This window comes from Chroicocephalus ridibundus, chromosome 7 (assembly GCF_963924245.1).
Source record: "Chroicocephalus ridibundus chromosome 7, bChrRid1.1, whole genome shotgun sequence".
Classification (NCBI taxonomy): domain Eukaryota; kingdom Metazoa; phylum Chordata; class Aves; order Charadriiformes; family Laridae; genus Chroicocephalus; species Chroicocephalus ridibundus.
Genome location: NC_086290.1, coordinates 47,621,575 through 47,643,523, shown reverse-complemented (window position 1 = coordinate 47,643,523; position 21,949 = coordinate 47,621,575). Strand labels below are relative to the sequence as shown.

The 21,949-nt window shown below is 51.5% G+C and overlaps 1 protein-coding gene across 4 annotated transcripts in view; it reads right to left on the bottom strand.

The window, feature by feature from the left end:
* Window positions 1-21,949, bottom strand: part of CALN1 (calneuron 1) — a 139,533-nt gene that overhangs the window by 53,892 nt on the left and 63,692 nt on the right. For all 4 annotated transcript variants that reach the window (XM_063341827.1, XM_063341829.1, XM_063341828.1 and 1 more), the window contains exon 4: window positions 12,647-12,759. In XM_063341827.1, coding sequence (XP_063197897.1) covers window positions 12,647-12,759 — 113 coding nt within the window. The remainder of the gene's footprint in view (window positions 1-12,646; window positions 12,760-21,949) is intronic.

The following is a 21,949-nucleotide window of genomic DNA, read 5'->3' as shown; positions in this document are numbered from 1 at the left end:
GCTCTAAGGTCTGCCCAGAGCCTTCTCTTCTCCAGGCTGAACACCCCCAACTCTCTCAGCCTGTCCTCACAGCAGAGGGGCTCCAGCCCTCGGATCATCTTCGTGGCCTCCTCTGGCCCCACTCCAACAGCTCCATGTCCTTCTTGTGCTGAGGGCTCCAGAGCTGGACACAGCACTCCAGGTGGGGTCTCAGGAGAGCAGAGCAGAGGGGGAGAATCCCCTCTCTGGATCTGCTGACCATGCTGCTTTTGATGCAGCCCTGGATGCAGTTGGCTTTCCGGGCTGCAAGTGTACGTTGCCTGCTCATGTTGAGCTTCTTGTCCACCAGCAACCCCAAATCCTTCTCCTCATGAAGCGGAGCAAACCTACAGAGGAGGCTGAAGAAGGCAAAGCCTCAGCTGGCTCCGGACACATCAGGACCAGAGCTGAGGTCCCTCTCCACTTCCTCGGACATACCATCATCATAGTGGTCTCTTCTTCTCTTAAACATTTTACAAAGTTAACAAAACAACAAAAAGTCCTGGTGTTTTCTTTCTGCAGCACTCCAGTGCAGGCCTTTCCTGTGCCGAAGCAGCAATTCTGGGAGGGTTTCATCATCGTTTGATCCTACGATTATAATATATTCCACTTTTGCTCTGAAACTGCCCTTGGGATTCAAGCACTTTTGAATGTCAGTAGGAAAAAAGAGAGACGGTCTACTGAAGGCTATTTGAATAACTACCAGCGCATTTCTGAGCTGGGAGCTCAGCAGAGTTTTCACGCCAGTCTGTAATGAAGACGTGGCGTTAGAAAAATGGAAGGACGGGGCTGATACATAGCAAGAAGCAGCCAGGATTGGGGAAAGTCTATATTTTAACCTGACAGACTGGCTAATTTGGTGAAAGCATGTGCCCGCATACCAACTAGCCATGAAATAAATATTAATATTAGCTCGGTCGTCTCTTAATATAAAGGACAGATGTGCTGGAAGCTGAGGTTCACGTGTTGATCTTCACAGGGGATCGCAGTTCCTGAGAGCCCTGAAATCTGGCACCTACGTACAGCCTGTCTGCTTTGTGACAGCTCTTTTCACTTTCTGCTCCCCTACAAAAGCATCAATTTATTTCATTTGTCTTTTCATTACTCTGTCACTTCCAAAAGTTCGAAGGAATTGGAGCTTCGTGCACGCGGGGGGAGCTGACGGATTGACAGCGACGTCTTGTACTAATAATCCCCTGAGCAAGGCAGCCTCCGGGGGAAAAACATCCAAACTAACACACTCAGCAAGAGTAGAAAGAGATTAAAAACATGCAAATCATTGTTATATGTTTACTTTTTTCCCCCATCTCTCCTCCAGGGGAAGGCGACTGTCTCCTACGCTCTGCTCCAAAAATGGGGCATTTCCATGAACTCCACCTGCGGACCCTGCTGCGTTACCTCCTGGGGTTTGCGTTTCTGCTCAGCGTAGGGAAGTCGTACATTAGAACAGATCTCGGGAGGGAACTCCAACATCCTCCTGGCTCATGTTGAACAGAAGTCTTCCCTTACCCGCTAGATCTGCTTATTTCCAGGAAAAAGGGATCAAAATCAGTTTTGAACGCTTCCCACCAAGCTCACACGTATATTGGATACTTCCACCAGCTGCCGCAGGTTTCTCTGGACTCCTGCCATAAGCGCCTGCATCTTGATCCATTTTCTTAACTGTGAGTAAATGTACTGGGTTACATAATTATTTATTTTAATTATCACTTTATAGCGTTACTCAACAGTAAAAATAAGAAATAATTCTCTGTGGCACTACAGACTACATCAGGACTAGCAGCTCTGGAGACTGCACGCATCTCAGAGTGTATGATTTCTTTCTTTGCCAGCACAGAAATATATTCAAACCTCCCCAGACAGTCAAATGACGGCGCAGAAAGCACACGGACAAAGAAACAGGTTCTCAATGAAGTGGCAAATTTGTTTGAAAAAAGATCTTAAAGGAATTCTTCCTGAGGATCAGCGTCTTTCCACCTGCTTGGCAAAACTACATTATGCCTCTGCTGAAAAATTGTATTAATAGAGTCAGACCTTGGGGAAGGGGCTACCGGAGCCCGTTTGGCTCAGCCAGTGTGGTGGCACCGTTTGCAGCGAGAGGTGATGTTCACACCACCAAGAACACGCTCCCAGTACCTGCGCATCACCCATCAATCTGTGAAATTCTTGCCAAAGAGTAAAAAAACCCAAACCAAAGTGCAGCAGGCCGGTTGGCAGCACTCGTGGCACAAGTTCTTGGAGAAACCAAGGCAGGAGCTTGTGCAGACTCCAGGGGAAGGGGAGGGAGGTGTGTGTCCCAGACCCTGTCCCAGGTTGCCCAGAGAGGTGGTGGAGGCCCCATCCCTGGAGACATTCAAGGCCGAGCTGGATGAGGCTCTGAGCAACCTGATCTAGTTGAAGATGTCCCTGCTGACTGCAGGGGGGTTGGACTAGATGGCCTTTAGAGGTCCCTTCCAACCCAACACACTCTGTGATTCTATGATTCTATGATTCCTGGCATGCAGAGAGGTCGGCAACCAGCATGGAGGGAAATGGTCTCAGGGCTCCAGTGGTCATTAGACAGCCATGTCCCCATCTTCCCTGGTCCTCAGTGTTGGTGGAGGGTGGGAGACAGGGGCAAGACGGAGCTGGCTGTGTCTGCAGCATGGCCAGGGCATCTCCATCCTGATGGCCAAGGAAACCTCTCCATCCTGATGGCCAAGGAAACCTCTCCATCCTGATGGCCGCTCAAGATGGCTGATGACTGGCGAACTGCCTGCGAGGGCCACCAATTTGCCCACCACCATCACCCCTCAGAAACACCAGTCTGGGACAGCAAGGCTGTGCCCCGTGCCATGGGGGAACACCACAGAGGTGAAGGTTGGGTGGGCATGGCAGAGACGGCCAACACTGCAAGTCGCAGGCAGCTGGCGAATGCCCCTCTCCTCTGCAGGCGGTTCCCAGCACGAGCTACTCCTCGTGCCTAGAAACCCAGCAGCTCTTGGCACTTTCCTGCCGCAACCTGAAAGAGGCACCAAGATGCTTCAACAGCTCTGGCCATCAGCTGCTTCTGGGCTGTAACACGAGGAATTTTGCTGATAAAACTGAGAAGCATAAAATCTAACCGAGGCCTCACTTAGGGCTCGATGGTACCTGGTAGCTTGCTTTTGGCTTCAGACGTCAGGCTTCAGCAAACTGCGCTGAAAATCTTGGATACCTACTGGGAAAACCTGAGTTATACGCTGTGCTATAGAAACTGTCTGGCAGCCAGGGCCTGGAGGTCCTTCCTCAATGCCACTGCATCCACCACTCATCTGGCTCGCACTAACAACCCTCAGCCATCGTCTGAGCTATCCACTGGCCCCACCACCGTTGTCCTCTGCAGCTCTCCGTCTGCATTTTTTCAGAGGTCTGCCTTTCTTTCTTTCTTCTTTTTTTTTTTTCCAAGAGAGTAATTTCTTTTTAGCTTTTCATTCGCATAAAAGGTCGTTTTTCTTTCTAAACACATTTGTTTGTCGCAAACAGTTGCCAACACTTCAGCTTTTTTGTTTATGAGCGATGGAGCGCCTTTCTTCCTGTTTTTCCCTCTTATTCTTCTCTTCAAAACCTTAGGGAAATGTTCACAATATTTTTACTCTGCTGAAACCCAGGGCGTGGAGGGAGGGCAACAGATAGATTTCCATTGCAAAGTGGGGATTCTTTAGAAAGAAGAAATTGCAAAAGGCCACCACCATCGAGTCTGTTTTAAACAATTCCCAAACTCTGATCTCCACGAAAATCAGACTTTCCTCATAGTCAATTAGATTTCCCTCAACAAAATAACGGCACTGAAAAGAGACGATTTTGTTACAAGGACATAAAGCATCCAGGCAAGCCAAAAGTCCTCTGGTGACACCTGAATCGCAGATCCTTAAGTGTCCTTTTCTCTGTGCAGAGAGGAAGGACAGATCCTGAGATCTGGTGCTGGCTTAGGATTTGAGGAGCCTTTGCGCTGGAAGCAACTCCTTCCTGACATCGGGAGTGCAGGGGACATGGGACTTGAAGCCAGAACTCTTGACCCTGAAACTCCCCTGCACGTAACGTGCCACCTCGGCTCCATCACCCAGTGGTGGCTTTCAAAGGCATCAAAGTGCATCCAAAGAAAAGAGACACCCGCCCCAACAACACCAGCCCCAAAGATGCACTCTGGCACTCGGAGGTGCTGGGGAGTCTGGCCCCTCTGCAAGGAGTCCACAGCAAGCAAGAAACTCCCCCCAGCCCGTGTTCCAGCTACCCACGTACACGTCTGCTGACGATCGTACACATTTACCTTTCCTGCGCGTCGCTCCTTACATTTCTAAGCAAATCACCAAGAAAACCACGGCACGGTTCCTATTTCACGCATCAGGCAGGGGCAAAAAAAAAAAAAACAAACCATGACATGCAGAGCTGCAGATTGAGTTTATGTATAAGCTGGCATAGAAAAAATAACCTCTGTACCGTAAGAGCTGGGTGGAGTATATGTACGTGAGTGCTCCAGAGTGTGCACAAAGCCAAATGACCACCTGCCAGGACAGTCGTACCCTGTCATCCAGCCGGCAGGATGACTCTTGATATAAACTGCCTGCTTTAAACAGGCTTTGAAGCAAAGCTGTAGCGCGTTTCTGAAGGCTAAATGCATAAGTAAGCTGGTTGAAGCTCCAAAACACAGTCGGACAATGAAGTCTTGTTTTTCTCCTGCTATTGGTACCAGTCCTGCTTTGGTTTGCAAGTGCTTTCAAAACTACAGTTTCCACTGTCTCCAGGTCTAACTTTGATCCTGATGACTTGGGAGAACTGATTTTGTTACAGGGAAGGGTGTGTACTGGAGCAAATGAGGTCCTTTCATAGAAACAGATAAAAACGAGGCCACCCAACTATTCTTGCTCACTCCTACCCACTGACAACTTCATACACTGCAAAGGGGTGACAGTGATGTGACAGTCTCACTGTCCAAGGACAGTCTTACCACCACGACCCAGGCCATGAACTTCTCCAATATTCACATCTGCACCAGTGGCCGTGACAGCACTTCTGTGCTGGATACACAGACTACGAACAGAGAGAAGTATCTTGTTGACGAATTCACCACCTGTAAACATTCAACTTGCGCCGTGTTGTGACGGCAACCATTGAGTGCCACGTACTCAATGGAAACGTCTTTGTCAACAAAAGAAAATTTAATAAGGCAACCAAAACTGTTCTCCTTCCACCGAAAACCGCCTCAGAACCAGCAGAACTGGTGAAACCCTTGGTGGGACTCATCAGACGACATTTAGCGGTCCCCAGTGCACACATCTCCATTTGAGCCATTTTCCTGGACTTTCTTTATACCAAATGGATAAAAATTGGCACTTTTGAAGCATGATGCATCTCTTCCTGAGGTTGACGCCTAAAGGAGATACCTTGAATTCCGCCCTAGAAGTGGCTGTTTGTCTCTGTTAACTCTACAGGGAGTCCAAGCAGTGTCCCAGGTTAGTTGAGATGCACTGCACACCATCCACACCAGCTACGTGGCCAGAGTCACTCTGCTCAACACAGCCATCTGTGTCTTTGCAAGGGGAAATCTCACACCGTTTTAAGATTGGATAGAAGGAAACCACACATCGAATCTAAAACGCAGGAACGGATATTGCAGGACACGTTTAATTTCTGAAACCGGAAACACGGTCAGGACGCTGGAGCTAACAGTGCACCGGGTGAATTTAGTGACTCCGGTTGAGCAGAGCCCAGTATTAGCTGCCACAGGAAAGGTGCCTGCCTTGGCTCCCAGGCCGAATTGCTGTGGTTTCTGCAGGAGAGGTAATGCCAAGGTTTCCAACCAGTCCTTCAGTTTGGTGGTATCCAGCTTGGGAAACCCAAGAAAGGGTGGCTCTTTTAAACGTACAGAACTTATTTCCTGATCCTGAAATCACCGGAAAGATATTTCAGGTTCAGCAACCAAAAAGCAGGCACCTACATTGTTGCTAATGCTGAAAAAATTGCTGGGGGGACAGAGGGCTTTGTTGCTGGAAGAGGACGTGCACGGGTGAGGGGATGTGTGTGGTGCAATGGTCCAGCCCCAGTTGCCCATCCCTGACCCCATCCATCAAGTTTTGGCACCCAAACTTTGACCTGCAGCGTTTCCTGATTGAAACCCCGAAGTAGTCACCAAAACTTACACGGGCACTAAGTCTGCACACACTATTAAGCCGTCCTTCCTCCCTGAACCTCGGCTTTCTTTCCAAGCAGCGGTACAAGAGCAGTTCCTTACCCCCTCTTACACACACCCAGCCCAGCTGCGAAACCTGCCCCGCTGGGAACCACCACCAACCCCCGATCATCACCCAGTACTCTGAACCACAAAACCCGACCCTCTTTCTCCGCAGAAGTGGATTTGACATCGTTCTTTCAAAGGCTGAAACAGCAGCACCTGAAATCCTGAAATCAAGAGGTATTTGCAGCAGAGCAGCGCAAGATGTGAAATGGCCCCTCCTGGGGTTCAGCATCAACCCAACCCGTACAGAGGGGCTGCACCGGCCGAGGAGGAGGAGGAGGGTGAGGAGGGGAGGCCACGTACACCCCGTGCCTGGCCAGCCAGGTTGCGGGGGGGCAGCTGGATCTTGGATCCGTTACCACGTGAAATTGCACAGAGAGACACAAAGGCTTGCTCCACAACTCCGGCAAGGCTAATTCGCCATCATCAAATTAACTCCTCTGCAGGGACAAGACGAGAAAACTCATGTACGGGGAGAAATTGCATTAGGTTTATCTACTGGACTTCATAAAGAAAAACCCCTCTCTAAGCGAAATCTTAGTGCTGCTGGAGGCAGCGCGGCTCCGACATGGCCCCTTGTCCCCTGCCTTCCCTTCCAACACCATCGCCTGCCGTGGCTTCTCCGTACCCTGTGCTGTGCCATGGAGGTTCCCACACATTTTCTCCTTCGTTTCACTCTATTAAAGCACTAATTGATTGACCAGATCATGAGAGCCCAGATCTCTCCCCCGGGACGCTGTTGTTGCATTTGCAGCGACAACCGCAAACAAGGTTACGGATGGGCAGTTTTGCCCAGCAAATCATTAAAGCATCAGCAGCCGTGCCAGGAGGACGGAACCACTGTGTCCCATCCCAACCCTGTCCCTCCGCTCTCCCACGCGTGTTCGCAAGCTGGCTCCGAGCCCCCCTTTGCCTCCCTGTGCCCCCTCCCCAGCCCACGCCAGATGCCGTACTGCACAGCTGGATGTGGCCCTTGGTCTTTTTTTTTTTCCTGCCTCCAGGGAACAAAATGCCCTTTGGTGCCCACTGCTGAGCTTGGTGGCTCGGAGCACACGGCTTTCTTGCTGTCTCTGGCCTGTCCCTGACGTTCCCTCCTTCCTTGCCGCGGGATCTAGCTTTGGGATCATCCACTACCTACTCATCCACCAAAGACCACCAAACCCAATGTATTCCTCCTCCTGAGCAAAGGTACGCGGAAGCCTGGAGAGACAAAAAGGGTTTTCCCAAGCCCAGGAAAAACAAGCAGTTGCTGAGCTGCTCCGTTCACAGGACCTGCCCCCCCCAGTCCTCTGGCTGTCCCCTCCGCCAAAACTGCGGAGACATCTCTACGGTGGAAAAATGAGATCTCTGAGCAGCATCTCCCCAGCCTGGAACACCGCGTTGGTATTCTGGTCTCCCAGCTCCAGCAAAACAGCCGCCGTATTTATCCCAAACCAACCAGCCACCTCCTGACCACCAGTGAATTATACCGGGCGATATCTAATGCGACGAATGGGCACCGTGTCTGAGCCGATGATACAGCGCCGTCCCCTCACGCAAGACAAAGCTTCCAGCTATCTTTGCACAGGCAATGCATTAGCGCTGGCTGAAATGATGTTCCCTGCAGCTTCCACGTGCATACAGTAAAGAGAGGCGGGGGGCGGGGGGGGAAGAGCAGGCAGCGTTTTGCCTCTCAAATGATCACCAACCAAAGTATTGACTTTTCAAAATAATCTCATCAGCGCTGCCGGCTACAGAATTTATCCTGCATCTGATGGGGATGCAGCCCTGTTGTTTAACCATTCAAACACGTTCTGACTTCAAAAAGCATTTTAGCCAAGACAGAGAGGTTTATTTCAGTTAAAAGCCTAGAATCCAAGATGATTATCACTTCTGTTCCCGTTGCTTACCCCCAGGGACTGGAAATCCACCACACTACGCCCTGCGCAAACTATTTAACACTTGTGCCTGAAGGTCTTTGCACTCAGAAACAATCTGGGCAGAAATTGTAAATGAATATGAAATCCCGGTTTCTCCCCTCTCTTTTCATCCCTCTCTCTGGCTCAGAATGGCAGGGCACAGTGGACAGATTTGGAGTCTGTTTGCCAAAAAAAGGAGCTAATATTTACCGCTAGCGACGTTTGTCTGTTCTGTAATGCTCTTGATCGAAATCGCTTTACAGAGGCGGATGGCCATGCACTGGAATTGCCTCAACACTCGCCTGCACAGAACACAGCCCTCAGAGCCTAACTGGAACCAGACTCGTATTCCCCGAGCTCTGGAAAAACAAATTGTCACGCCTGAAAATTGATCAAACAGCATCTCTCTGACCGCACGACGGCTACCGCATCCCTGCCAAAACCATGGCCGGACACACCGAAGAAAACCAGCTTCAGGACAGTAAATGTGAGTGAGCACCAGCAGGAGCCGCTCAGAGAAGGTGGGCAGAGGAAGGCCAGCAATGGGTGGCGGCTTTTTAAAAACTACAGAGGGAAAAAAGATGGAGAGGGAAGGGGGCAGACACCCTGAGAGAGACCATGGGAGGTCCAACACCCCTGCGCAGGGTCAGGCTCACCTCCTGCCACTGGCTTCCAAAACAGAGCTCAATAGCTACTCCCAAAATCTCATCTATGCTCTTTTTTTTCTTTACTTTTTGCTTTGAATAATGCAGTCTCTGTGGCAGCAGCCAAAGGGGATGTTTGCATTGCTGCTGCAAGCTTGCCGTGGCAGGTCTGCCCCAAACCAGGGAGAACAGGGCTTCATTGGGTGCTTCCAGTCTTCAAACTCCTCCTGACCGTGATCCTGCACCCTGAGGATGGGCTAATGGTTACTAAGCAGCTGTGTACGTAAGAAAAAATATTTATCATGGAATCATAGAATGGTTAGACTTGGAAGGGACCTTAAAAGTCACCCAGTGCCACCCCCTGCCCTGGGCAGGGACACCTCCCACCAGACCAGGTTGCTCCAAGCCCCGTTCAACCTGGCCTTGAACGCCTCCAGGGATGGGGCAGCCGCAGCTTCTCTGGGCAACCTGGGCCAGGGGCTCACCAGACAGTTGAAGATTTAAGACAGTTTAAATTTAACAATTTAAGACCGTTAAAGATGTCTGCGCAGGGGTACATGTCACTGCCATTTGCACGCATTTGGAATGAGGATGAGAAAACCATTTTGAAACAGAGCAGGAGGCACCTGGGGATGTTCTCCGCAAAACGGTGCTTGGTGTGTGCTGCATCTCGCTCCGGAAAGGGCCTTTCTGAGACGGAGGAGAGTCCACGTTTTCTCAGCTCTCCTGATATCATTGGTCTATATTGACTCGGCCCGAAATAGTATTTGCTAGGATGATTTTTCCCGCCCCTTAAATACTTCCTGACCCATCTGAGGGACCGCAGAGAGCCATTCTAACTGGAGCAGAACTGATCGCCGCTACCTGAGAAAGCAAGAGTCAGCCACCTCGAACACACACCGATATGATTTAATTTAAAGCCCACATGGGAAATCAAGGAAGAAAAATACATCCAAGAGACCCTCCATCTCTCCAACACCTGCCAACACTCAGGTCTTGACCCAATCCTGCTTCTCCGGGGCTGGCCTTCGCTCTTTGGGCAACACATATGATAGGAGGGATGCACCCTTTCCCTATTATTTCAAGCCTGCCTCTTCCATGCGTGATCCCTCTCTCTCCTCCCTGTTCTTCCACCATTTCTACCCCCTCCCCGTCTCCTGCAGCCCCACTGCTGTCGCTGTAAGATCCTTCCCCTCTCTGCAGCTTCTGCCATCTGGAACCGCCTTCCTGTATCCCACCAACTCACTCCCAGCTTCGTCTGCAAACGCATCTCCAGGCCCTTGCCTGTTCCTTTGAATCCCTCTCTCCTTCTGCTGCTGTTTATTATTTAACTCTGTCATTGCATTATTTAAGGCGTTATTAAGGCGCGCTTGGAACGGAGTCTGCACGGAAGCACCACAGTATAGAAAGCTGGACCCTCGGCAAAAATACCCCGAGAGCCAAAATTGTGACAGTTGGAGGGAAGCTGTTTGGATGGAAGAGGGGAAGGCACTTTCTGGATGCCAACACAGATTTTCTCTCCCCCTGGGACTGATAGAAGAGCCTCTTCAAGATGCCTTTTGCTGCCTGCAGCTTTGGGGCGAGGGTTCTCGATAGCCTTGCCTGGCCACCAAAGCAGAGTTGTCCCTTCTTGTCCCGCCCTTGCTGCCCTTGTCACCTGGCACCACTCACAACCCCAAGCTTGTGGGCACCATCCCCTCCTTGAAATGGGAATGGCTGCCCGGGGAAAGCGCTCTATCAGGAACCCAAACTCATCCCCCTCCTCTCCCGGCCATTCCTTTCCAGTAAATGTGAAAATCGACACCAGGGGGATATGGGAAACACAGCCAGGCCCCGATTCTGAAAAGGGCTTTGTTTCAAATCAGATCTAATCCTGCAGGAGATAATGCAGATGCATAAATGCTTCGCTTAAAGACGAGGTGACTTATGGCCCTGCAGACGGCGTGGGTAAAGTAGGTAGGAACGGGCAGAGGGAGCCTGTCCCCTGAATGGCACTTCCCTAGGTGGTTTTATCCTTCTTTAGGAATAAGCAGCAAAATTACTGTATTCTTCATGAGCTCTTCTACCCCAGGAGAAAAGAAATGTGAGATGAAGCCTTCTCTTCAAGGGCTTTGAAATCCAAGAAAGTGCTATGTAAAGAGATGTATTTTTACCCTTACAAGGGAAAGACCATAAACTTTTTTTTTCCCGAGGCCCTGGAGCACTTGTGCAATTCAGTCAAAGCTTCGCTGCCTGCGGACAAGCCCCAGGGCCATCCCTTCCCACTGTGGGGCCAGTTACCTGAAGTCTCTGCACTCTTTTGACTCGTCCCACCGCAGCCTCGCGGGGGCAGAAGGGCCATGGTTCCTGCTGCATGAAAGAGCAAGGCCAAAGCTGAGCCCAGGGGTCCTGCTGCTCTACAACCAGAGCACACGTCCCCCCTTCCTCCGAGCAAAGCCACTGCAGGCTTTTACATGGGCCGAAGGGTCACTAACTGGCCGCGGGTTAACCTGTGAGCTGAATTTTAGGGAGGGCTCCAGACCTCTCTGCTTCCCCATCAAAGAGCTCAGCTCCTGAACTTGATTTTCCCAATGGGTATTTTCACTTCTCGAATGGCTGCAGTGAGGCCAGTCTCGCCAGGGGGTCTGGGAGGCGCCGATGGCTCGGTGGGACTCGGTGTTTCCTCCCTCCCCGTCGCCCACGTGCTGGGACGAGGCTTGCGAGGTGCGACGGGGGCAACCAAACACCCGTGACTCTCACGGTCCTGCCCTTCGTGGCGTGAGTTCGGCTCTCGCGTCCCCCCAGATACATGACAAACCACTGCGCCCCCACCGACGCCAAACTCGACGCTTTGACAACTGAATACCAGAATCCAGACCAGGATTTCCAGAGTTATTTCTAGCACATGCCAGGGGGGCCAGGAACAAGCTTTTAAAAGACTTTTAAAGGACTTTTACAAAACTCCACCCAATTGAGTCTGGACAGTGCTGGAGGGCAGTAAAAGAAGACAGAAATGCTTCTTTGCAGGTTTGACTCTTTTGGTTCACATAAACTCGGTAGCAGCCAAAGTTTATTAGCGAGCAAAGGCTGTTGGATGATCAATGAAATGAGCAGTAATCTCACAGGAAGCCACACATTTAATCCATTGGCAAGGAACGCGCGGCGCTGTGTTTTGGGAGGTTTTTAATCCCCACCATAACAGCCTGGCCTGCCCTTGCTTTTCCAGGAAGGTCTAACACCGTTTAAAATCACGCTGCAGGACAGACGTGAGGCAGCTCCCGCTGCCAGAACTTGCCCCTGCTCCCAGGCCTGGAACCGGCAGGACCAAACCCCCCCCAGGGCAGCACCACGGGTAAGACTTGCACTGGCACAATAACGTTACCCTCAGCCTTGGAACTGAATTAACCGCAGAAGCGCCGACCAGACATGACCTGCATGGAGCATCCCTCCGCCACAGCCCAGGGACATGGAAAGGTGGCACATTTCTGAGAGCAGCCGGCCAGGTTCGAGGTTCCTAACTCAAAAGGCTTATGGAGAAAAATGTTTTTCTCTTTCAAAAAAAAATGCATTCGAAACCACTCCCAAACATGTCGCGCCAATAACTGGGCACTTTTTTGGTGTTCAACTGAAGTTCATCCACAGTAAGCGCTTTCCCTTCCTCCCGCACAGGGCTCAGCTGAGAGCAGGTCCCTCCGGCGACGCAGGACTGTCTTACACAGCACACAGCGAGAGGGACCCAAATAGCCTTTACACAAGCATTCACGCTTAGCAAAACATCTTGTGCTCCTCAACAGATCAATTCTGGAAGCTAACGGGAGTTGGCTAAAGTTGCATTTAAATAAATGGTCACTTACCTGCCAGAATATGCTGTCTATTGTATTTCCCAGAAAGCCATCTCTGCCTTCCGATGATACCAGCTTAGGTCCCAGAATAGTCATAAATTCATCAAAATCAACCTGGCCATCCCCTGAAATGAAAGGAAAAGATCAATGATGTTTTCACTGAAATACCACTTAGCGCCAATGTCCAACACGCTGCCCTGGACCCACACGTGCGCTACGGCACCTCCTACATCAACTCCGTGGTACCTACAGACGCAAATTTGTCATCTCAATGAATGGCCCATGTTGTGGTGCGCCCACACCTGAAAGACAGGGGCCAGGCGATGCACAAATAGAGATAAATAGGTCATTCCCCAGCCCCAGAAAGTTTGTAGGCAAGTCGCTTCTCAAGAAAACCAATTTTGGCAGGAGGAGAGCAGCCATCAGCACGGCCGGGGCTCTTCCCTTCTACAGACCCGCCAAACAGCCAGGCCGCTACAAAGCTTTTACGGGGCCAACCCTCTCCTCCAGAGGAAGGGAGCAGACGCAGAGGGAAGAGAGAGATTATGGCGAACCCACAAGGCATTTCATTTCAGCTTTCCATCAGCATCCATCTCTTAAAAGCCCTGTGCGCTCAGCATGCAGAGCAGGCGGTGGAGACGCGGCTTCAGTGCCATTAGCAGGAAGAGGAGGCTGCTCCCGCCGTTAATGAACTGAGCCGATGCAGTCCCAAGCCCTCCAGTACATTGTATGTTTTGTAAATGAGGCATGTGGCTGTTTGAAGTATATCTGAGCTTCGCATCAAATATTACTTTCCCCTCCGAGAACTTCTGCGATGCTTAATGAAAATGGCAGAAAAAAAAAAAGAAAAAAAAAGAAAAAAAAGGGAAATTCATGCCTGTTGAAGGATCTAAAAAATACCAGCTTCTCTGAACAGGGTAGTTCAATGTCTATATGACTCTCCTTTGTCTGCCAGTCTATAGACATATCCTCCTACGTATTATTAGGCCAATTGATATGGGTGGATATATTAGACTCCTTCATATATTAGATATATCAGACTCCTTCAAGTCTGGAAACAGAATCAGCAACTCTAAGACTTTTTGGTTGTTTTGCATTCAAATTCAGCTGGAACTGACTGCATCCCCCTCTCCATGTAGTTGCTGTCGCTAAATTGTTAGGTGTAAGAAGTGTCCAAAACCATCAGACTAAAGCAGGTCAATGCAAGGGCTACTATTAAAACGTCACTATTGACTGCAGTACCTGCAGCTGCCCTGCGTGACAGCTTTGCCATGTGCGCTGCGTGCTGCTGCCACCTCTCCTTTTTATTACATTTCATACGCTTGATCTGAGCATATGCACCACTGATTGAAATCTCTCCACGTCCTTATCTTCCTAGAGACACAACGTGAAAATAAACGGAGTCGAAACGCTCGTTTGCCAGAGTAGTGATCTCCATTCACTTCGCTCTGCCCGCAATTTCTTGAAGACAAGAGTGAATATCCTAAGGGTGAGCCAGCGAGAGGGGCTCTGAGAGGAAACCCAGCAGGGATTCGTAATAGCTTCGATCCCGTAACGTGCAGGAGGACCCCGTCCAACTGCTAAAGTCGCTCACACCTTCAGGGCTCGGCACACGCTCAAGGGCTTTGCAGGATGGAGCTCATTTCTGGGACAGCTTGTAAAGCAGAAAAGGAAAGGGGTGGGCACCCCATCACTTGGGAAGCCATTCTGTAAAACATTCATGGGCTACGAGAAAATGCGTTCCTTCTGCTTCCCCACGGGAGGCATCACTTTATGGCATCAAGTCGGATTGTATCAGTCACAGCACGTTGGATCACGTTGGGGAAGGTAATGCAAGGTGACAGTGGATCCGGAGTGATTTACATTGCAGTACATCACTTCAAGGGAAAGGCAGTAACAAAACCATACACTACGATGCAAATCGGGCTAAAGAAATTAGCCAGATTAGCAAGAAAACCATTTGCATTTTAAAGAGATTCTAGTACCTGCCCGTGCATATATTTAGTCTATCCATACGCGACCCCAAAATATTGAGTTATTCAATTTGCGTTTTCTACAATGTCATTTCATCCACGGAGGAGAGGCAGGACTTAGTCCTACACATGACTCATGAGAAAGCGGGTGCCAGGACTCCTGGGCTCTGTGTCTGACTCAGAACAAGACTTTGGGCAAACCCTTGCTCATGACTTTGCCAGGGATCATAACTAACTTCATGGGGTTTAATTATCAGCTTAATTATAGCATTTTCCACAACCTCAGAAGAACGATGCCATTACAAAAAGCATTATATCCTTATTGACTGCTTTTTCAATTAAAACTGTTAACTAGCAAGGAAACCAGACCCCAAAACATTTTGCCTGGCAGAAATATCCCTTTAACATTTGTTTTAAGCTGCAGAAAACAAACCTTCCTGCCACCAGGATCCCAGGAGACTGCAGCATCATAACAGCAAGGAAGAGAACTCACAATTTTGGCTGAAAATTCCTTTTACAGTATTCAACAGCCAGGAGAGAAATATTATAAAAAACAGCACATCGGCTCCCAGACGCCCCCAGCGCAGCTCTGCATGGCCATAAGGTGAAGATGCTCAGGGTCGCTCTCTACAGCCATGGCACAACCAGGCGGTGCCCAATACCCACATCACCCATAGGGTCCATGAGTGCTCAGGCCACCCATCAGTTCCTGGGAGCAATTAGCTTGAAATTTGCATTGGGTACAGCCAAAGATGACTTCTTCCTCCTCCTCCTCCTCCGAGCTATAGTCACGTACATGGCGCACTACAAGCTGATGTGCGATGCACACGTCAAGCATCTGTTTGAGAATCTGCATTGGAGGCAAATCAAGCACCGCGCACGTCCCCATGTTTGGCTTTGCTGTCCCTACAGATGTGCTCCTCGCCTGGGAATGGTTGATATTCAGAGCAAGTGACGTGCAGCTTATTCAGAAATGAACTTTTAGTTGGGTTTCAGGGATGGGAAAAAGGGAGGAAAATGCCAGGCTGGAGCATGTGTGCTGTCTACGCTGCTCTCACCTTCCCTTGCTCCTTTCCACGAGCCATCCAGCAAGCCCCGAACAACACTGCCGACAGCAGCGAACACACAGCCCCAGTCCCTCTCCATGCCCCCCCCCAACCCCGGCCAATTTATAACGCGTGCTGTGTTCACATCCTCCCCCCACCTTCTGCCTCCAAGTTCACATGAGCTACTTGAGCAAGAACTCATCACCCTGAAGGAAACCAACCTCCTAAGGAGGGACGGGGCGCAAGCAGGCGAAAAGCTACGGCGAGGATGGAGCGGGCTGTGCCACCCGTCATAGAATCATAGAATCATAGGGTTGGAAGGGACCTCTGGAGATCATCTAGTCCAACCCACCTGCCAGAGCAGGGTCACCCAGAGCAGGTGGCACAGGAACGCCTCCAGGCGGGGTTGAAATGTCTCCAGAGACGGAGACTCCACCACCTCTCTGGGCAGCCTGTGCCAGGACTCTGCCACCCCCAAAGGAAAGAAGTTCCTCCTCATGTTTAGGTGGAACTTCCTATGCTCAAGTTTGTGCCCATTGCCCCTTGTCCTGTCACTGGGCACCACTGAAAAGAGCCTGGCCTCATCCTCCTGACACCCACCCTCTAAGTATTTATAAGCATTGATAAGTGTTGATTTACACCGTCCAGTGACGGTGACAGTAGGTCTCCTCTCCCTGCTCCCACCAGTTCCAAATGCAGACAGGGTTTATGAACCCAAGCCATGCTGAAGTCCCCGACAGGTGAAGGCACTGACACATGGCAATGACTTATTTACAAACCAGGCGGGCAGGGAAACCTGGAGGCATGGCGGTGTGGGTCAGCTGGGGCAGGGGGAGACTGTCAGGTGGCAAGGTGGGTGAGGAGCAGAGGGGTTCTGGGCAGGATGCCATCCAGATGCCACCCCCATCCCCAAGTTACCGCTCATCAGCCAAGGGATGGTCACTGCTTGTGTGGGTGATCTTACAAAACACCAGAGCTGAGCTTAACCCCTGGTTTTTAACCCCCTAAAACATTTATCTACTTACTTGGAGTTATGCCCTAACGTTTTGCTTCCCCATAATGTTTCCTCTTAATCCTGGCATTAATGTCAAAGAGTCGGAAGGGGGTTAGCAATCATGCGGCTGAACCTCGCATGACTAAAAGTATGACTCAGATCATCGCTGGCCACATCATCAGAGACAAATCAGATCTGCTTATCATTACTAGTCTGTTAGCATCGGCTGGGCGCTAAGTGCTTCCAGATACCCACAAAGGTTTTGCTCCCTGCAAGACACTGCCTCAGTTCTGACAAAAACCAGGCAAATGTGATAATAAGAAGGAACAGCAACTAGATGCACTGTCAACAGGCCCGGGAACAATCGTGTGATCCTGGCTAATTGCTCCGTCGCAGAAATAGGATGCCGAAGGCATCTTTGGGTCCTCTGGGAACTTTTTTAGTGCCCAAAGACCACGCACAGCCAGCAAGGGGTCCTGGACCTGCCCAAGTCACAACACACACTGTTCACTCACTGGGTGCAGAAAGACCTTGGGGATGATTTCAGTTTGCAGACCCCCAGCATCCCTGTTTGCTGTGCCGTGAGCTCAGCTTGGCCACCACCGCGGAGCTCCACAGAGCTACAGCAGGCAGTCGTGGCGCCCGGCAGCACGTCCAACATCCACCTTTCACCGAAGGCTTTGGAGCAGCAGCTACGAGCAGCACGGAGGTGGGAAACCAAGCTCTTTTCCAGCTCTCCCAGACACTGCAGCTCAAGGAAATTTCCTTTGGACATGACAACCCCAGGGAAGGGGTGTCCGCACCTCTGAAAAACGGCCATTAACTCTTCTAAATACAGCAATGGAATGTGGAAAAAGGAAAAGCGGTAATGACTCAATACACGTAGAGGAGCCTTTAAAACTACCACTGCGCTCCCAGGGAGCAAGCCCTGCGTTGGATGTGGATGTCGGGTGGAGCCAAAGGAGCCTCCAGCACTTTTGAAGGGGGGTTTAGTCTCCTAAGTTACTTGTCTTCAACCCCAATTCCTTCATATTGGGGTTGTGCTTCCACAATCCCCGGGCCAAAGAGGTTTCAAGGCGCTGCCGTTCGCTCTTGCTGGAAGTGCTGTGCTCCACTGGTGCATCGGAGCTGAGCACAGAAAACCACAGTCCCCTCTCTCAGCGGGGTGGGCTTTCAGCTCCAGTCCAAGGAGTTCATCTTCCCTCAGCCCCCGGGACTTTAATGAAAAGGAAAAGGGAAGGTCGTACTGCTGGAGGACGTTTATCAGGGAGTGTAATGATGGGACAAGGGGTAACGGCCTCAAACTGAAGGAGGGGAGATTTAGGTTGGATATCAGGAAGAGATCCTTTGCTGTGAGGGTGGTGAGGCACCGGCCCAGGTTGCCCAGGGAGGCTGTGGCTGCTCCATCCCTGGAAGCGTTCTATGAGTCTATGAAAAATGAAGCGTTCGAGGGCAGGCCGAGCCCTGCACTCACCTGAGAGGAACAACAACAGCGCGAAATACCAACTCTCACACCAAACCATGTTACACCCGTCTGGCCTGAGCCCCCTCCTGCCTTCCTCCCGGTACGTTTGTCCTGATCCCACAGGATCTACCGGCAGCAGTGGTTTGCCCAGGCTGGATGTGCCGGGCAGGGAGGGTGCAGCAGAAGACACACACACACCCCCACCCCAAACCACGGGGCACCCGGCAGAGGAGAGAGGGACTGGGCTGAGCTGGGATGGCAAATCCCCACCTCGCAGGTGGCAGCAGCCTGTGCCCTCGCAAACTCTCCTGCCACCTTTCTTGGAGCCCTTCTGCTTTGAAGAGATAATTAAAGGCTCAGAGGAGCAGCAGCGCGAACCCGTCTCACCCTCCATCCCGCAGGTGAGCCCCCACCCTCAGCCTTCAGCCCACCGCCGCCTGGCCAAAAGTCTCCCGTCAGAGCGGCTCCCTTGGAGGATGTAATTAAATATTCATTGGGCTGGAGAGAGACGGAGCAGGGGAGGGAAAGAAAAAGAGAGGGGGAAAACGTGCATGGACTGCATCGCCTACACCCAAGGGCAGAACAGAGACTTACACCCGGTTAGAATCGTAGAATCACAGAATCTCCTCGCTCGGAAGGGACCTTTCCGATCATCGAGTCCAACCATAAAGGCTTTCGGAGCCTTGTGCGTCAAACTGGGAGCCTGCATCACCTGGCCTGTCTGTGTCCTAAATAAGCTTTTTTCCCTGGCCAGTCTCAGGACTATCGGGTTCTCTCTCCTCCTTAAAAGTTTCTTGCCACGGCACTGAAATGATGCACACATTTAAACGGAGATGAGGATCTGCTGTGCGTAGACTGATAAGTATTCGCACTTTTTTTTTTTTTTTTTTTTTTTCCCCTTCTCAAATTTGACCTCCAGAGTGCAGCTAGGTGATGTATTTAAAGTTAATGAGCTAGTCTTTTGCAGCTTGGGTCCCAGGCGTGCGCAACACTCCTGTTTATTTTTATTCTCTTAATAGCAAGCTGCAGTGACTCCGTGTCCTGCTCTGTGTCATTGTTTGTGCCCATAAAGTAACCTGTGCACTAATAATACAGTCTGGTGAAGGCTGGTGCTGCCGTGCCTTGAAATGGCGCCGAGGATGTGCACAGCAAAGCTCCAGCCGCAGGATTATTTCCCAGACAAGTTTTTCGGTTTCCGAGATTTTCAGGTCAGAGGAGAAGAGCCTGATCGCAAGCCTGGCCCTTTCCCCGGCGCGACCTAGAGACTTTCTGTCTAATTACAGCCTCAATCCATAACTTCAAGCAGAACTGGGGAAAGTCTTCCATAAAAATCTTGACTTTGAACGCAGTTTCAATTATAGACATCCATGAAACCGGCTGAAAAGAGCAGATAAAGCTTCACTACTGTGCCAACGCAGGCATTTTGCAGTGGGGAAACTGAGGCAGGGAGTATCACCTTCCCAAACGTTACCAGTAAGGATGCTGCCAGCAGAGCTGGGTGCTCGATGCCCACCCCCCTCCTGCCTGCCTACACTGCGATCCACAGGCACGGGGCATGCAACCAGTCCCCACGACGGAGACAGAAGACAATGAGCATCTCCTGTTGCCCAAGAGCCCTGCTTGCATTCCCTTGGGAGGTTCTGTCCCAGAGCCATCTGCAGGGGGTCTCTGATATTCCCTAACAAGGCTTAGAATCAGAATCACGAACGGTTTGGGTGGGAAGGGACCTTAAAGGTCACCCAGTGCCACCCCCTGCCCTGGGCAGGGACACCTTCCACCAGCCTAGGTTGCCCCAAGCCCCGTCCAACCTGGCCTTGAACCCCTCCAGGGCTGGGGCAGCCACAGCTTCTCTGGGCAACCTGTCCCAGTGCCACACATAGACATACATGTAAAAACTACAGTGCACGCATGTAAAAATTCCAGTGTCGTATAAGGCTCCTTTGGAACAGTAGGGATATATCCCTCAGCCGCTCTTTTACCGTTTGTCAGCTCTGCCATACACCCCACAGCTTTAATGACTGCATTTTGAGCCTTCAGCTCGAAGGAAGGGGCGAAACATCTCCGCTGGAGCCCGCTCTGTCCCTTAAGGGCACCTCCAAGTCCCGTGGTTTTAGGAGCGGCTGTGAGGAGCTGGCTGCTCTGGTTCAATGACAACTACACATAAAAGATTAGCAAATTGTACAGACACATGTTCCTGGAGGAGGAAATTTCCATGGGGTCTGAAAGCCTCAAACGGAGCCCAGAAAGACAGAGCCGGAGGTGCATCCATCATGACACCGAGAAAAGGACCTTGAGAGTTACTCATTTTGACAGTCCGTTGGCTCGTCTTGCAAGGAAGAGGAAATGGCGTCAGAGGACTTGTTTGCTTCCCCATTAAAAAAAAAAAAAATCTATTAACTCCCCACATTTGCCCAGGGGGAGCCTGTCCAGGAGACAGTGATTGAAGAGGAGCGGGGGCTCTGCCTCTGCGGCGCCAGGTGGGACGTGTCCCGTGCTCCACCACCGGCACTAAAACAAGCAGGATGCCGTTCGCGCTTGGCTTGAAGAAAACTCCAACAAAAACAGCGACTGCAGTTAAAAAAAACCCCTTATCCATCAGACACCTGCCACGCGGCGTGCCAGCTTCACGCCGGCCCTGGGAAGCCACAGGACGCCCCAATTACCGGCTCTGTGAGCCGCCGTCCTGCAGGGAAAGGCACTGCAGAGGCTGCCAAGTGTGGCGTGCCTCCAGCACGGTCGCCCAAGACCCCGCTGTCCCCTCCACCCCACATCCCCTCTGCCCCATGTCCCCTCTACCCCGTGTCCCCTCCACCCCATGCCCCCTCTATCCTGCGTCCCCTCCACCCCCTGTCCCCTCCATCCCCTGTCCCCTCCACCCCGCGTCCCTTATGCCCCGTGTCCCTTATGTCCCGTGTCCCCTCTGCCCTCTGTCCCCTCCACCCCGCGTCCCCTCCATCCCGCGTCCCCTCCACCCCATGTCCCCTCCATCCCCTGTCCCCTCCACCCTGCGCCCCTTCCACCCCGTGTCCCCTCTGCCCTCTGTCCCCTCTATCCCGTGTCCCCTCCACCCCACGTTCCCTCCACCCCATGTCCCTTCTGCCCCGTGTCCCTTCCGCCCCATGTCTCCTCCATCCCGTGTCCCCTCTGCCCTCTGTCCCCTCCATCCCGTGTCCCCTCCACCCCATGTCCCCTCCACCCCATGTCCCCTCCACCCCATGTCCCCTCCATCCCGTGTCCCTTTCGCCCCATGTCGCCTCCATCCCGTGTCCCCTCTGCCCTCTGTCCCCTCCATCCCATGTCCCCTCCGCCCCGTGTCACCTCCACCCCGTGTCACCTCCGCCCCGTGTCCCCTCCGCCCCGTGTCCCCTCTGCCCCATGCCCCCCGAGACCCTCGCCCCCTGAGACCCTCACCCTGGCACGCAAGACCACAAGGGCTCATTTTGCAGGTCTTGGCAGAACTCCCACATCGTGCCAGTTGTAACCAGTTGATCCCCTTGTCAAATGGCTCGAGAGGAGCAAAATCACGTCCCGACTACCCAGGACTTTAATTAATTTTGCCCCCCAGGCCCCGGAAATAGCAGGAGGGCTCTGTCTGCATCGCGGCCGCTATCAAGACAGCTCGGCACAACTTTGCGATGACCGGCAAGCCACAGGCTCATTAAAACAGGGGAATACGTGCATTCCATGTGGCATACACATTCTGTGAAACCAAAAATCATAATACCAGGAATACCGCGCTTTAAGGAATAAATAAAATTAAACAAAGATGCAAAGAAATTCTAGTGGGAGGTATCCCTGCCCAGGGCAGGGAGGGTTGGAACTAGATGATCTTTAAGG